Raw genomic sequence first — 18081 nt, 5'->3', positions numbered from 1 at the left:
GCCAGTCCGTACGATACTGGAAGATCTTTTGTACTGTACCTGACGAGGTATGGGCAAAAGATCTGACCAAAGATACGACAGCTCATTGACAACAGTATGGCGAGCAGCATGCTCTTGTACTGTATGTCACTATTAGCCGCTACCTACTCACCAACTCATGTCATACCACGTGCATAGCCTGCAGTTGGTGGAAAATGAATAGTACACAGCAGGCCTGGTCACTGTCAGCCGCTGCCTACCCACCAACTACCAGCATGGCACGTGCGTAGGCCACAGTTGGTAGAACAGGAATACTATTCAGCCGGCTATACCTTCTTGGAAACCTACATTCGGCTATAAATACCCCAAATGGTATGATCATCTAATCTTATCTGGTATCTTACATCTTATACCTGATATCTGCTCTAGCAATCTCTTAATATACACTTATATTCAAGAGCAATCTAGTCTGATTCTCACGCCGGAGGGTGGTCACAAGGAGGTACCCCCCCCTTCTCAGTGACGAGCTCACGGTGTCTGTTTTGCAGGTTATCAGAAGAACCATCTTTGCTGGATCTAACCCCTCGTGGGAAACATCTATTTAACCCCCAGATTATCCGTAATCTGCCCGGGGGCCGATTAGTGTTTCTTCATTGGCGCCATCCGTGCATAAAAGCTAGAACTAATTTTTCTCCGGTTTTTCAAAACTTCTAGAAAGATGGTTAACGTTACTCCGGTCCCAAGGCCAACGAGTTACCAGGAAGACCCGGTAACCACAACCACAGCTACTGGGGGGAACACCGGCGACCACACAAATTTTACGAACACTACCCCGGTTACCCAAGCCGAGGCAAGTGCAGTAAATTTTACGAACACTACCCCGGTTACCCAAGCCAGGGCAAGTGCAGTAAACAACCGTCCCCTGGGATTCAGTAATACCCAGGCGGAAGGACAACAAACGAGACTCCCCCGCCAAACACTTGAACAAGTTAAAGCGTGGGCGGAGGCACGTCAGAAGGAATTCCAAGCTGAGTTGGACGAACGCTTGCGTTCCGTCCAACAGGCTGACGAATTTGGAAGCACTCGACAACAGCTCAACATGAGCAGTGAGTGCGAGTCCTCGGACGATGATCGGGAGGAATCCGACACCGACGCAAACCCTCGCCTTAGGGCGAAAGGGAAGCGTAAGGAAACGGACTTCCAAACGAGCAGGAATTTCGGAGAAACCTTCAAACAAAGGAACGCGGGGGGAAACCCACGTGACTTCTCCAAAACCTTCAGACCAACTGCTGCAAACGCGGGAACATCCAAGTTTGCAAGGGACATTGCGGAAGCAATCGCCCCGAAAAGTGCTAAGCAGATGCCCAACATCGGCACTTATGATGGTATATCCGACACAGATGATCACCTGAACAGATTCATAGCGGGGGCAACCGTCAGCAACTGGACGGAACCCACGTGGTGTTATATGTTCCAGATGACACTGGTTGGAGCGGCTAGAGCGTGGTTTGACCGTTTACCGGTCCACCACATCTATGATTGGGCGGACTTCCAACACAAGTTCAGCCAACACTTCAGTCAACAGAGGAAATATATTGAAGAACAGTGGACGATCCTCAACTGCGTTAGAGATAAGGATGAACCTTTACTAGACTTCATCACTCGCTTTAACTCGAAAAAGCTGAGTCTGGGCGTTATAAGCGAAGACCTTGTTCGCGCCGCTTTCATCCAAGGCGCCGAATACCCAGAGCTTATCCGCACGTTGACGGGTAAAGATGGCATGCCATCCACATGGGATGCCATCATGACGGCAGCCAAGCGCTTTGCCGAAACAGAGAAGTAATTGGGTGGGGATCTGCCCCAGACTACAAACTTCTACACGCAGAGGACTAGAGAAAACAACGTCCAGACCGCCAGGCAAAACAAAAGGAGGAAGCCAAGCATGTGGCAGTCAAGGGTAAACTTTGACACCTCATCCAGCTCTCGCTCCCTAGTAGGCGGAAGGGGTAATACACACCCATCAAGCCGACACCCCAGGTGGACGCCGCTCACCAAAAGCGTCACGGAGATATTTGCCACTGAGAAACTCCCATGGCCAAAAGCTCCAACGGTCCGGCAACGACCTGACGCGGATCAGAGCAAATACTGTGACTTCCACGGCACAAAGGGTCACACCACTAAGAAGTGTTCATCCTTGAGGGATATTATTGAAACATTCGTCAAGGAGGGCAAACTTACACACCTGGTGGCATTAATCAGGAATGGAGGGAAGAATGACAACCGATACAAAAGCAACGGACGAAAGCCCGTTGACATCAGCATTCACATGGTTCGTGGTAACATCAGAGGAAGAAAAAGACGGACGACAGAACCATGCGCATGGAAAGAAGCTGAGGTGCGCTTCCCGCGAGTGCCAGGAGGACCCAGTAAAGAAGGCCCTACCGTCATCAAAAGCCAGCTGGGGCACTACATCACTTCCCGCACTCTTTTTGACAACGGCGCCTCGTCAACGGTTATGTACAGGCAGTTCTTCGACAAGCTAGATGACGAAGACAAGGAACGCCTGGAAACGGTCTACGCCTCGATGGAAGGGTTCGACGGCAGCACAAACACCCCTCTAGGTATCCTATCTTTCCCCGTCACTCTCACAGACGGAAAACACTCCCGCACAGAGGAGGTGGACTTTGTCGTAATGAGGAAGCCACACCACACGTACGACATTCTCTTCGGGAGAGACGGGATGGCAAGATTCAATGCCGTGGTATCTTCAGTCCACGGCATGATGGGATGGCCAACAGCTGAGGGCGTGGCGATGGTCACCGGTATTCCCCAGGTATGCATCGCATCTGTCTCATCAACACCCAAACCAAAGATGGCTAAACCCACCATCACCGAACCAGAAGAATGGGCTTTCAATGGCAAATACCCCGACCAGGCGGTTACCATTGGCCCAACAATCACTGATCCTACGCGCACCTTACTCAAACGCTTACTACAGAAAAACGCTGACATCTTCGCATGGAAACCAGCAGACATGACTGGTGTACCTCGAAGTAAAGCAGAGCATAAGCTCAAGTGTGACCCGGCTTTTACGCCGGTCGTACAAAAGCGTAGAGTAATGGGGGCGGAACAAGCTAACGCGTGTAGAACCCAAGTCAAAGAACTCCTTGACGCGGGCATCGTACGCGTTAGCAGATATCAAACTTGGGTTGCAAATCCCGTTATTGGTACCGAAGTCTAACAAGCAATGGCGCATGTGCATAGATTTCAAAGACTTGAACAAAGCATGCCCCAAAGATTGTTACCCGTTACCCGAAATTGATCTTAAGGTAGATTCATTAGCACCGTTTCGCCTTAAATGCTTCCTTGATGCGTATAAAGGGTACCATCAAATCCACATGGCCGTTGACGATCAGGACAAAACCGCATTTCGGACGCCCGATGGCACATTTTGTTATCAAATGATGCCATTCGGACTTAAGAATGCCGGGTCCACATATCAACGCCTGATGGACAAAGAGTTTCATGCCCAAATTGGGAGGAACTTGGAAGTATACATGGATGACCTGGTCATCAAAAGCCTTGACCCAGAAGCGATGTTGAAAGACATCGAAGAAACATTCAACACACTCAGAAGGATAAACATGAAGCTCAACCCGAGCAAGTGTTCCTTTGGGATGGAAGAAGGGAAGTTCTTAGGAGTCATTGTTACAAAAGATGGCTTCAGAACGAACCCTGAAAAGGTCGAAGCCATTATCAAAATGGAATCACCTACTACCATCAAGCAAGCTCAGACACTGAACGGACGCCTAGTTGCACTTAACCGCTTCTTGGCAAATCATGCGGATAGGTCGTTACCATTCGTGTCGACGCTGAGAAACTGTCTAAAGAAAACGCACTTCCGCTGGACACCAGAAGCGGAAGCAGCTTTTCAGGAAATTCGGTCACGCTTGATCGAACTCCCGACGCTCACAGCACCAGAAGCGGGAGAGGAATTAATCCTATACCTCTCCGCCACAGATAGAGCAACCGGGGCCGTCCTGTTAGTCGAGCGAAAAGGCATCCAGATGCCAATCTACTATGTTAGCCGTCTCCTAACAGACGTCGAAACTCGGTACTCTACCCTGGAAAAATTAGTCTTAGCACTTGTACAGGCTTCACGCAGGCTAAGACGATATTTCCAAGGTCACCCAATCACTATTCTCACCAACTTTAAACTTGCAAACGTTTTAGGCAAACCCGAACTGTCGGGACGCCTAGCCAAATGGGCAATAGAATTGGGAGAATACGCGATAAAGTACAAGCCAAGGCCAGCCATAAAAGGCCAGGTCTTGGCCGACTTTATTGCCGAAGTCCCCGCATCGCGGGAGAAAGAGTGCCAGGACGAGGCTCAACCCTCTCCAGCACAAGACATCGATGATGTCTGGCGACTTTACACTGATGGAGCGGCCAGCAACGAGGGCTCAGGCGCAGGGTTAAAACTAACCAACCCAGCAGGGCAAGAATACACTTACGCTATTCGACTAGACTTTCCAAGTACGAATAACGAAGCCGAGTATGAAGCATTCTTGGCCGGGTTAAGGATTGCGCGTAAAATGGGAGTAAAGAACTTGGAAGCCCATGTGGATTCCATGTTAGTAGCCAATCAGATAAACGGGACGTACACGGCCGTGAACGACACAATGGCCCTGTACCTCGCACAAGCAAAAACCCTCATGCGCGATTTTAATGATTGTAAAGTCATACACGTCAAGCGTAGCGAAAACAAATCTGCGGATGCGTTAAGCAAGCTTGCGTCATTGGCTTTCACCCACTTGGGAAAGGACATCCGCATTGAACTCCTTGGAGCACCATCAGTCCCACACAAGGAAGTCTGTGTCATCCAAACCGGCACAGAAACGTGGATGACACCAATAATAAATTACCTTGCGGCGGGTATACTACCAGAGTCAAAAACACAGGCAAGAAAACTACGCTGTAAAGCACTGAACTATCAACTCATCGATGACATCCTTTACAGACGAAACTTTCTTGGCCCCCTCCTCAGATGCGTTGACGACCAAGATGCCAACTACCTCCTAAGGGAAGTACACGAAGGCATCTGTGGGATACATGCAGGTCCACGCGCAGTTGTAACTAAGCTAAACAACGCGGGATACTTTTGGCCGGGGATGCATACGAATGCGCTGGCGTACATCAGAAAGTGCAGGTCTTGTCAGCTCTACGCACCCAACACGCATCGCCCGAAGAATGAACTTGTTCTAGTCACCTCTGCATGGCCATTTCAGAAGTGGGCCATCGACGTGACAGGCCCATTTCCCACAGCAGCAGGGAACGTCCAGTTTCTAGTGGTCGCCATCGACTACTTCACCAAGTGGATAGAGGCAAAACCCTTAGCCCAAACGACCGCAAAACATATCAAAAAATTTATTTGGGAATTTATTATTTGTCGTTTCGGGCTTCCACAGAATTTGGTGAGCGATAACGGCACCAACTTTGCTGACAAGAAGCTACAACAGTGGCTTAAAGAACTTCAAATCACCCACACCTTTACCTCGGTGGCGCACCCGCAGGGTAATGGTGAGGTGGAAAGAGCAAATAGGAGCATCGTCGACGGCATAAAGAGAAGACTATTGGAACACAGATCCGGCTGGGTGGATGAAGTTCCACACGTACTTTGGGCACACAGAACGATGAAAAAGGCAAGTACGGGAGAAACCCCGTTCAGTCTCACTTATGGCACTGAAGCCATGGTCCCGGTCGAAATTGGTCTACCCTCACCAAGGGTCATGATTCAACCAGAGGACAATGATGCGGAAAGACGGTTAGATCTTATGCTAACCGAGGAACGCAGAGACTTAGCCGCAGCGCGTGAAGAGAACTACAAACGACAAATGCAAAAGTACTACAACACGCGGGTAAAACTCTGCAACTTCAATGTAGGAGACTACATATTGCGTAACAACGAGGCTTCGAACCAAGAGCGCCCAGGAAAGCTGACCCCTGTCTGGGAAGGTCCGTACGTTATCAAAGAAGTACTGGGAAAGGGCGCATACCGGCTCGAAAGGCTCGATGGCACTCCCATCTCACGAACATGGAAGGGAGCTCAATTACGCAAATGTTACATGTAGATCAATTCCAAATTTGTAAAGAAAAGGCCTAGAGCCACTTCTAATGGAAATGATTCTCCTTAGAACATCGATGCTGATGATTTTACATTTATACTTTTAACTTTCCACACGGATATGCCGGTCTTCACCGCATACATAAGTGTGAAAGAAAGCCGTTGCGTGGGGAAGGCGGTAAAACCCGCATAAACCCAAAAAACGGCAAATCTTCACGCAGGTCAGTTAAAGGTAAAGTTCAGTCATCCCACTAAATGAAAGTGCCGGTCTATCCGCACGAATCATGATAAGAGGAAACTGAACACTAACCTATTAACAACCGCGCGTCGAACGGTAAATTTATTCAACACTGATATGCCGGTACTCGCCGCATAATTACGTGAAAAGTCGTTGCGTGGGGAAGGCGGCAAAACCCGCATAAACCCAAAAAACGATAAACCTTCACGCAGGTCAGTCATAGGTAAACTTTGGTCATCCCACTAAATGAAAGTGCCGGTCCTAACCGCACAAATCATGAGAGGAAACCGAACCTATTGACAACCGCGCGTCGAACGGTTAACTTATCCAAAACACTGGGAAAATTGCTAAAATAAACTAAAATATGCATGCGCAAGTCATGTAACGTTTATAACGCAAGTCCCAAAGATTCAAAAGTAAGCGGGAAAATACCCCTTACCTTGGCAACCAAGTAACTATAAGACGGGTGCGGGTACAGTGTCAAGGCAAAACCCTTCACATACCTAGCACCTGCAGGGAATTGACGCCAAGAATACTTTGGAAGTAAAGTAACTATAAGACGAGTGCGGGTACAGTGTCAAGGCAAAACCCTTCACATACCTAGCACTCCGCAGGGAAATGAAATCAAGAAGGATCTTCTGGGCCATGCTTGCGGAAACGGGAATAACATCCCCGCATAGCGGGAACGTCGAGAACTAGATTGTTTGAAGCTTCAAGATGGAATTTGTGGTTTTAACATAATTGATCACTATGTTCAAAACTACCAAAACCTCATGGAGAATCCACACTAGGACTCAACGCTCCTGACTTGCGAGGAGGTTACAGACCTACCCGCATCATACCCAAAGATCAAGCAGGAAAGTCGGGAATTTCTGCAAGTGACATTAGGACTTCCGCGGGAAGAATCCCCATGGAAAACCTTAAAACTAAACCCTTTTCAAAAACCCTTTGCTTAAGTCCAAAAGTTCACCTCACTTTATTAAAACATTCATGAGAACATTGGACTGGGGGGACTTGAAGAGGTAGGTCCCAGCAGAGCCCAGTTGAACCCGCAAGACTCACATTGAAAAAGGGACGTCTGCGCAGTTGAACCCGCAAGACTCCTTAACGGACGTCTGCGCGGTTGAACCCGCCTGCGCAGAGACCAACTGGATCCGCAGGACCCACCATGCTCAGAGACGTGACGTCCTTACGCGCAGTACGCTAGCTGTTCCCGCAGGAAACGCCTCCCAATGGTTTCCAAGTACTCCGCCTGTTCCCACAATTACGGATACCAGCCATCAGGGAAGGCTACCCGCGCAGCAAGGCTACACGCACAAGGCTTAACTCTCATAATAATTCAGTAGTCACCTGAAGAAGGAATGAGCAAGCCGGGAATACTCCCGCATAAATGAGCCAGTCCGTACGATACTGGAAGATCTTTTGTACTGTACCTGACGAGGTATGGGCAAAAGATCTGACCAAAGATACGACAGCTCATTGACAACAGTATGGCGAGCAGCATGCTCTTGTACTGTATGTCACTATTAGCCGCTACCTACTCACCAACTCCTGTCATACCACGTGCATAGCCTGCAGTTGGTGGAAAAGGAATAGTACACAGCAGGCCTGGTCACTGTCAGTCGCTGCCTACCCACCAACTACCAGCATGGCACGTGCGTAGGCCACAGTTGGTAGAACAGGAATACTATTCAGCCGGCTATACCTTCTTGGAAACCTACCTTCGGCTATAAATACCCCAAATGGTATGATCATCTAATCTTATCTGGTATCTTACATCTTATACCTGATATCTGCTCTAGCAATCTCTTAATATACACTTATATTCAAGAGCAATCTAGTCTGATTCTCACGCCGGAGGGTGGTCACAAGGAGGTACCCCCCCTTCTCAGTGACGAGCTCACGGTGTCTGTTTTGCAGGTTATCAGAAGAACCATCTTTGCTGGATCTAACCCCTCGTGGGAAACATCTATTTAACCCCCAGATTATCCGTAATCTGCCCGGGGGCCGATTAGTGTTTCTTCACCAACATTAAATCGATTATATATTTATATGAACCCGAATCTCCAAAGGATTAAAGAAAGAACGATTGTATGTGAGAGACTGGTTGGAACACATTTGAGTAGTTTGGTATAGATGTAACATCACCCTAAGTAATTTGACGTATTTTTTTGTACATTGGTAAATAACGAGGTATCATAATTTTGATTGGATGATGATGTGAATTCAGCACTTTGGATAGTTCTCTGTGTCCATAGTACCCTTACAAATAGATAAAGAAAAGAGCGCATGCGTATAAATTTTTTAACTTTTACAAATTAGCTCTGTTAAGTGTTAACCACCTTGTTATTTATCGAGTCTATTTGATTGTGGTTCTTTTTTATTTCTCTAATCTTATTGTTGGACATTAAGTGGTTATTCAAAAAAAAAACCTAGTAAATATATGACCTATGGTTTTGATCTCTCGTGAGTTGTCACTTCCCCATCTTTCCGCTCATTCCCGTCTCAGTACATATATGACGAGAATTATCACTTTCCCTTCTTTCTCATGTTCTCATCTTACTCATAGTCTCTCTTTTCTCCTATCTTACACCATTTAATCAGCTCTGAGTGTCGCTAATTTCATTTTTAGGTTCCAAATTTTATACGAAGAGAACAAAAAGTTATCTATGATGCTTCGTATTTAAATTCATTACTCTTTTGTTATCTTATATAATTATTTTAACGACTAAAATAGAGTTTGCTAACATGAGGATCACTTCACTAAATTCACTAATACCATTCTATCGGAGATGTAGCCTTCACAAATAAATGTTGCACGTCATTATAGAGTAAAATTAACGTACCTTTTATATTATTAACTTATAAAGGTTTTACTGTACGTTGTAGTTCTCAAAAAGATAAATTAGTTTGTAGTTCTCAAAAATATGAGCATATATTATTTTCAAACTCCAATATGATTATTCTACTATTTTTTTATAGAAGATAGTATATATTTTATAACTATCAAATTGCCGTTAAATATCAAAATTTAGTTATTGTTTTAAGCCGGAAGTGGTTCATTTTAGTGATCTAAAAGTATGAAAATAACTTAGCCTATAACCAGACGAAAATAAACTTGTTCAGACTCAAACCTGAAGTGTAAAATTTATATTTAAGTTTAAACGTTTAATGATTAACAAAAAGTTTATTGTACAAAAGGGTGTTGTTTCATGAAGCAATGAAGAATGAATTTAGCTGTATGTTTCTGTACAATTTGTACCGGAGGGGCAACGGATTGTTATCCGCTCCATGAAAGAATCCGTTTTATTTCTCATTTTCTCTGTTCGGGTTTTTAGTTCATGCTGCAAGTGTTCCTTCACTGATCTGGTTATCATCAGCCGAAGGATCTGACGGAGGTTTAGGTTTCGACATGATTCGTGAGAAACCGTAACCAAGAGAACTTCCGCTTGTTTCCGACAGCTGCATAATCATCACCAAACCAATATGTCAACTTTTATTCAAATTAATAATCATTTGCTGTATCGTGACGATATCAACCCATTTAGTTACTTATGAAAGGGTTGGTTCAAGTTATGCTATATAACTAGTAATAAGATCAAACGGGTCAAAATGTATATTTAATGCATAAAACCCGCTAAAATTATTTATAAAAAAGTGTTTTGGGTCAACACAATCGGTAAAAATAACCTGTTTTGACCCAATCATTTCGAGAGGCAACAAAGTAAGACTGGATACCTCGGTAAGCTCTGACAGGTGGCGGGATCTGAACTCATTGATCGCTGCTGCTATCTCTGACATTGGCAATTTAGCCTATAAAACAAAATGAGTTAAAAACATTCAAAAACCAACCTTCAGAAACCAATAAAGATATTAATCATATTTTTAAACAATAAACTGCATGGCAAAAACCAAGATAAAAAGATATAAAATCTAGATCTACTATTTAATACAACTAAATTTGCATTCAAGTTATACCAACTGATCGTATTTAGCCAACCAATTAATTACTTACTTCTGCAAGAACAGCAGATGCTAACTGTAAGCTTGGTTCTAAGGTCTCGGGCACAACCTGCAACATTTTTTAACTAAAAGTCAAAGGCATTATATAATCTTGATTGTGTTTTTCAACATTTTTTTTAATTTTTAAAAAAGGTACGACGATAAGAGGAGAAATACCGCGGTAGCCCCAGCCTTTTCCAAATTAAGCCCATGATCGACATCATGAGCACGCACATATGTCTTGACATTAGGGAAATACTTGCTGAGAGCCCAAACGGTTCTATAATTTGCACCAGGAGAATCTAAAGTTACAGCTGCAGCACACGCTCTATGAGCACCGACTTTATGCAACACCTATATAATAAGTTCAGGGGAACAGAAACTGGTTCAGAATTTGAGTTTTCAGGTTGTGTTTTTTCACTTATAATTGCATATAGTTTCACCTCGCGACTACCAGCATCACCAAAATACACAGGTAGGTCAAGTGCACGTCCCACTGATACTCGATCACTTACCATCATAACCATATTTAGATGTCAGTATGCTTGTTATTTACTTAACTCATGCTAATAAAGGAAATAAATGACATTATACCTCCTCACATCAAGAGCAACAAATGGAATCAGTCTTTCGGAAAGAAGCTGGGCAATAATCTGAAAGAACAATAAATGGAAAACATAAGTTATATAAAACATTAAATTTAAATACCAAAAAGTCGTGTTCGTGTTTGTTTTAATAATAAATGTAACTGGCAATGGTGCTGCACCTGGCCAACACGTCCGAAGCCACATATAATAATATGATCTTGTAAATCATCTGTCTGAAAAAAGTGAGATAACAAAACCATATCGATACAATGAACCAGGAATAAAATACTGCGCAAGTGAATAACGGAAGTTACTCGATTTTACCTCACTCTCGTCAGGTAATAAACTACGGACATCATGTTGTTCGAAACGAGACGCTATTAACTGGCCACCAGCAGCTAACCATGGAGTAAGCGCCATTGAAATTCCAACCACAAGAAACAACAAAGAAGATAACTGAGGAGTCATTATACCCTGCAAAGAGAAAGAACGACAAATATTGTTTTCAACTCTGTAAAAAGTGGTAGCATAATAAAGGGAAAAAAAAAGGTCTGCAACAGTCAGCAACCTATACAGATGAAACTCACCTGATTAACAGCCTCACCAAAGGCAACGAATGCAAATTCTCCACCAGGTGCAAGCAAAAGACCAACTCTAATGGCAGATATTAATGAAACACCAAAAAGTCTACCAACAGCAGCTACCATTATGGTCTTCCCAGCAATTAGAACCCCTAATGACCCCATAATAACAGGAAAGTTTGAGACAAGAAGTTTTGGATCAATAGACATTCCAACCTGAAACATAATGTGAGATTATCATGAAATAAAAGAATACAATGAAGTTTTTTTAACAAAGAATATGAGAATTACCGTCATGAAGAAGAGGCCTAATAGAAGGCCACGATACGGAGCAATATCCGATTCAACTTGTAAAGAGAATTCAGTTTCTGCAAGTAGCAAACCAGCAAGAAAAGCACCAAGTGCCATTGAAAGACCAGCCTGTTCAATTTATCAGAAAAAAAAGGATATTAATATTGTGGTAATTACATATGCAATGACCAATGATGTAAGTCTACTTACACGGGCAGTGAGTAGACTAGTACCCAAGATAACCAAAAGCGTATTTGCAGAAAATATTTCAGCATTTTGCATCTCTGCTATTTGCTTGTAAATTGGGCGAAGCAGCTGCAAACAGCACCAGAGAGAAACTTATTTACTTTATAAGCTGTTTAACAGTAGCATCCCAGTGAGTTGAGTATATAAAAGATTAACATGAACACTAAACATGTATTGGTGCTTCAAATAGTGGGTCAGTACTTTCAGAACTTACCAACCGTCCTCCAGCAATAATAGCACTGATAGCAACAAGTGCCTTTACAGCAGCCAGTCCAAGAGCTTCGGCAATTGCAAAGAAGCCAATCTAAAAAATCAAAAACATTAATAACGTCAAAGAATAAAACAAGATAGGAACCAAAAATAAGTGTGTAGATTTTTCCTTTGCAGATGGTGTGTATTAAAGTACATATTTACCCCTCCTTTAGATGAATTTGGTGAAATGAGAGGTATGAGAATCAGCAGGACAACAACGGCTAAATCCTGGCAGAAAAAAAGATCATTTTAGATTGCAATGTTTTTAGAAAATGTTATAAAACTTATAAAAAGTTCACTCTCGCACAAATAAGAATAAGTTCAGATGGACATGTATACCTGGAAAAGTAAAACAGAAAACGTGGCTCGTCCATGACGTGATGTGTTTTCCCCTCGCTCCTGCAATACCTGTAATGCAATTTCATCTTGTAAAACTATATGATAAGAAAAAAAAAATATAAAAGCATAATTGCAGTTCTATATTTTCCTTTGCTTACCTGAAGGACAACTGCCGTAGAAGATAACGCCAAACCATTACCAATGACAATTGCAGCAGGTCCTAGCTGTCCACATACAAAATGGGCAACTAATCCTAACACAACAGCTGTCACCAACACCTGTGCCACCAACAAAGGTTTAAATGTCTGGCAATACAACAACAAATTATAATGCAGAAAATATATTGAAATTACCTGAGCAGAACCCAATCCAAAAACATATTTCTTCATGGAACTCAGCCTTTCAACAGAAAGCTGTAAACAATATATAATTTCAATTTTCAGCTCTCTGATTATGTGAATGTAACTATGCAATATACAATTAAAATCTCAAAATAGACTTTTATTTAAACCTCAAGGCCGATGTTAAAAAGAAGGAAAACTACTCCAAATTCGGCTATTGCTTTTGTCGCATGAACATTACGTATAATTGAAAGGCCATAAGGTCCAATCAGGATGCCAGCTGTTAAATACCCAAGAACAGGACTTCCTGAAAAGGATGGCCACTGTTAGTGACCAGACAAAATAATTGAATATTAAATTAATATTGAAGTACCTCCAGGAAGTTTCTGAAATATAGGCACGAATATCACGCTGCCAAGCAATAACCACAACATATCAAAAAGAGAAGCTTCTTCCTCATTAACCTGCAGATATTAAACACATAATAAAACAGAACATAAATATTAAGATCTTTGAAGACAAATGTTTTTGTTAAGCAAGGAACATCAAACCTCTTGGTGTGGAAGCATCTCAATTAGTTTTTTAGCCTTCTCAGGTAACTTCACAATCCGTCTGACCAATGGCTGAGCATTTGATGAAACTTCATCCAGATTGGTAGTTATAATGTTTGGCTGCTGAAATATTTTACCAATCCGTTCTCGTTTAGCGTAGAAAGTAAAACTGTCAATATACCACAAATATTCTACAAATTAGTGGCCAATAATATTTGACAAGCATGCTCCATTTTGTTTCTTTCTTTATCAAAGAAAATAAATATACCTTGCACCAACAAGCAAAGACCAAACTAACAGTTTAGGTAAATTCTTTCTTGCAGACTCACCAAGCTCCTGAAATACTTGAGCTGGTGTAAACTCAGTGCCATCTCCTTCCAATGAGAAAAAGGATGCTTGAAAGAAACGAGATGATTTCATCAATAACGCTTTGGGTGAATATGATTGAGAGCTGTCCTTTGTGAAATCTTTTTGCGTTTCTTGTTTTTTTGTTTGAACCGCAATTTTTGTCTTTTCTATATCACTTTCAGTGTCTTTAAATGTTTGTTCACTCCCTTTGTCATTATCATCAGAAAGTCTAGAATCTTCCGACAACTGACCAAGAAAACTTAGCCCGTTATCTTGTATGGGCCCACTCAAAGGATCTTCAATTGTTCCATCACTGTCTTTGTCAGCTATGATTTCAACTGAAGTCCCTTCAAGGGCATTTTCATCACCGAGTGTTTCCCCATCTGAAACTGTACTCTCGGAAGTATCTACAAGGGACTTGGCAAGAACTTTTTCAGCTTTTTGTAATGCAATTTCAGCATCACTAACACGTTTCAAAGCCTCGAGTTCAAAAGCAACAGCTTCTTCTGCTAGAAGCATTATGTTAGCCACATCTTCTTCGGCTTTTACCGCATCCGTTTGTGCTTTCTCTGCAAGATCGTTCAGTATAGCAACTTCTTTTTGCAACTCATCTTTTCTGTTTTGCAGCCGAATCAATACTTTCTCACAATGTTCCAAATTAGCCGTACACTCCTTCATATCCTTCTGAGCAGCTCTTAGAGTTTCTTCTTCTTTATACAAATTTTCATATTCATATTCATTTTTCTCTTTTGCAACTATCAATGATTCAAGGGCCACTTGATGCCTAGCTTCAGCTAAAGAAAGGGCCATTTTGGCTCTCTTAATGGATTCTTTAACGGGATCCTCTTCTTTCACGATCTCTTCAATAGCAATTAAAGCCGAATTGACATCATCCCATGCAGTTAAAGCTTTGTCTTTTAGTGCTATTGCTGCTTCTGATATCCTTTGAGCTTTATCCTCAAACATGATACTATTAAGTTGTGCTATCTCCAATTCTTTACGCGCCTTTTGTAACAACTCCTTAAACTCATCTAAAGTGGGCCCCACCACTTCTGCTTCTTCTCCTTTGTCTCTTGAATCATTTTTAGCTTCTTCTTTTGAATTCTCTACATTTTTAGTCTCGGTAGATTCTAGACCCCTTCCATTCCCATTCACAAAGGTGATTGAATCATTTCCCTGACAAGCTGTTTTAAGATTCCTTCTTAAACTGAAACCTTCATGAATTTTAGTTGAAGTGAAACCAGATTTACTAGAAGTAATCAGTTTCTTTCGGGAGCAAATTTTTGACACAGGTCGTGTATTGCTTAAAAAACTATAGCCAAAACTTGACTGCAAATTCAACTGCTCAAATGTTCCACAACTAATACTTTGACAACCACCAATCTGGAAACTAGATGATACAGCCATATCTCGCCTTGTTTCCTCAGTTTCTAACTACTAACAAGTTGTAAAAGAATTTCACATCAGGCTGTAAGATCAAACTCCTGCAATACAAGCACATAACATAACTCAATCCTTCAAAACTTAATGTAAACTAAATGACTTCAATTACATTAACTTAAATTTCAATTAAAATGTGGCTATAGGGCTAATAATGAAAAATAAGAAAAGTAAAAACAAAATCATGCATACACACCACAAGACAAATCGACAATCCATTTGTGTATATAAAATAACTGTATAGCTTTTAATCATATAAAGTTGATGTCTTGAAACACTAAGTGAGTATCCATCATACATGCCACTTCAAATTTGCCAGAAATACAAGAAAAGTACTGATATGTGCACGGTTATAAAACCAGTTTCAAAAATCTAAATCAATTTTCTGATCAGTGAACTTAAATGTTCATCAACATGCTCCTTCTAAACATTACAACAAATCAGTTTTACACACCATCTATAGATGTCCTATTAACATACTTTCAGTCAACCAAAAGATTGGCATAAAATTAACTAATCATACCTTGACTCAATGTAAGTTCAATACAAGGCAATTCCTAAAATGTAAAAAGTATCCATCATGCATGATACATGAGATGTCTGAAGATCAAAATCAAATTCCAGTTACCATAAAAATCATAGGTCTGTTAACTGATCATATCTATATGTGACCTAATAAGAAAATTCAACCGGCTAAGGGTGCTTCTCACATTTAGACCGCAATATCTACTAAATGCAGCCTCAGTGTCAATTGAGTTTCCAATTAAAAATCACAATCTAAAACCGGCGTAAGCAGTTATCCTAGATTCTATTCCAAAAAGGCCTATACATTGTCAACTCAAACTCTAGTAATCTAAAATCCAGTTTCTGATTACTCTACTTCAGTGTTAATCAAACTTTACCTAGAACATTAAGATAATCAATTGCTCAAGCTCAACCATATCCATGCATGTCCTAAGCATATAGTTAATTTAAATCATCCAACTTCTAATTTCATAATTATACTCAAAATGTCTACTAAATGTGACTGCCTCAACTGATTTGACTGTGACAACTATGTTTACCGCACACACTACACACTACTCCAAATTAGCTAAACACAGTATGCACATAGATCTGTGCTCATACAATGTGTGTCAGATTCTCAAATCAAATTTTAATAGCCTAAATTCAAATTCTAATCAATCGAGTCTCAATTATTCCTCAAAATGTGCCCTAGAAACATTGCAACAACCAATTACTCAACCACATATTCATGCGTGATACTACAGATGACCTGATGAGGAGTTTAACTTACCTGCTTGATCGTGACAGATAATGAGCCTAACTTTGAGCTTGAAGAACAATAAATGGTGGATTATTACCAGAAGAGCTAGGTTAGAAATGGAAAGGGAAGAACAGTTGATGACTTGCATAATCTAACTTCTAAATTGCATAACTAGACTCAAATACCTACTAAATGTGCACACTGTGTCAGTTGATTTGACTGTAACAACTTCACTTATGAAATCAGAAAACGCACATAGATCTGTGCTCAAACAACACGTCTCGAATTCTTAAATCAGAGTTCAATAACCTAAACACAAATTCTAATAAATCGACTCTCAATTCTCAACTATTCCTCAAAATGTGCCCTAGAAACATTACAACAACTAATTACTCAATCTAAATTATACATATATCATATAAGTACAAATATACACCTATACAGACAAACAAACATACCTGTGCTCAATTTCAAATTCTAATCAATCGAGTATCAATAACTCCTCAAATGTGCCCTGGAAACATTACAACAACCAAATTCCTCAATCTAAACTACACATATATCGTATAAGTACAATTACACGCCTAAACACACAAAATTACATAACCGCACGATATACTACAGATAAACGAGTGTCAGATGAAGCAGTTAAACTTAACTGATCGATCGTAATAGATAACGAGCATAATTTTGAGCTTGAAGCACAATCAACGGCGGATTACTACAGAATAAGCTAGGTTATATAAGGAAAACGAAGAACAGTTGATGACGTAAGAGCGAGAGAGAGTATCAGATTCTCAAATCAAATTTCAATAACCTAATTTCAAATTCTAATCAGTCGAGTATCAATTACTCCTCAACATGTAACCTAATAACATTATTCAAACTAAATCACACACGTATCATTCGTTTTAAGCACAATCACAGTATTACACACCTATAAACACAAATTACATAACGGTCCGTGATACAACAGATGCACCGAGTATTCAGATGAAGTAATGAGGAGTTATTGAGTTAAGCTCACCTGATTGATCGTAACAGATGCTAGTAAGTATAACTTCGAGCTTGAAGCACAATCAATGGCGGATTATTACAGTAACAGCAACGGTTGATGACGTAAGAGCGAGAGAGAGTGTGTGTCAGTTAGCAAGTGAAATGAAGGAGTAACCGTTTTCTGATATTTTGTTGATTGTGTGTGTGTGTGTGTGTGTGTGTGTGTGTTGTGATGAAGAAAGCTGAAATATTTGGGTGGTGGGAAAGAGAGTAAATAAAATAAAAGTATGTGTATGTACTGAAATGCCCTTGGGTGTAGAGACTAATTACTTTAAGTTGTTTGTTTGTGGAAGGTTATTTACGGAAAGTAATGGAACGGTCAGACGGAGGAGTAGTGTACACGAATGGTGTTTCCGCGCTCTCGTGACCGTTCAAGCCGATTTCACATCCTGCGCGGCTTCATTTTTGCATTCGTTCTTTGGGATCTCGTGGTAGCCAG

The 18081-nt window shown here is 41.4% G+C and overlaps 1 protein-coding gene across 1 annotated transcript; it reads right to left on the bottom strand.

The window, feature by feature from the left end:
- Positions 1-9642: 9642 nt before the first annotated feature.
- On the bottom strand, positions 9643-17735 carry LOC143612955 (K(+) efflux antiporter 2, chloroplastic-like). The gene is made up of 21 exons (XM_077086807.1): positions 17614-17735; positions 13800-15363; positions 13532-13700; positions 13354-13444; positions 13151-13287; positions 12993-13052; positions 12798-12917; positions 12640-12708; positions 12463-12528; positions 12263-12352; positions 12013-12117; positions 11803-11931; positions 11518-11727; positions 11255-11404; positions 11110-11163; positions 10938-10996; positions 10787-10853; positions 10521-10697; positions 10357-10413; positions 10080-10154; positions 9643-9803 (listed from the first exon to the last, which is right to left on the bottom strand). Exons 2-21 carry the CDS (start codon positions 15284-15286, stop codon positions 9681-9683), a joined length of 3495 nt encoding a protein of 1164 aa, XP_076942922.1. The 5' UTR covers positions 15287-15363; positions 17614-17735; the 3' UTR covers positions 9643-9680.
- Between the last annotated feature and the right edge of the window lie 346 nt (positions 17736-18081).

This window comes from Bidens hawaiensis, unplaced genomic scaffold (assembly GCF_021521415.1).
Source record: "Bidens hawaiensis isolate Kalapana, Puna unplaced genomic scaffold, B.hawaiensis_p1.1 tig00002236_1, whole genome shotgun sequence".
Lineage (NCBI taxonomy): Eukaryota > Viridiplantae > Streptophyta > Magnoliopsida > Asterales > Asteraceae > Bidens > Bidens hawaiensis.
This window is presented reverse-complemented; position numbering and strand designations above follow the sequence as displayed.

Bases quoted from the DNA above. Each gene is read 5' to 3' on its own strand.
- LOC143612955 (XM_077086807.1), bottom strand. From the start codon at position 15,286: ATGGCTGTATCATCTAGTTTCCAGATTGGTGGTTGTCAAAGTATTAGT. The intron at 12,709-12,797 runs GTAAGCAAAGGA...ATTGCATTACAG, and splicing joins CTACGGCAGTTGTCCTTCAG to GTATTGCAGGAGCGAGGGGA. The intron at 10,854-10,937 runs GTATAATGTCAT...TATGATGGTAAG, and splicing joins GTTGCTCTTGATGTGAGGAG to TGATCGAGTATCAGTGGGAC.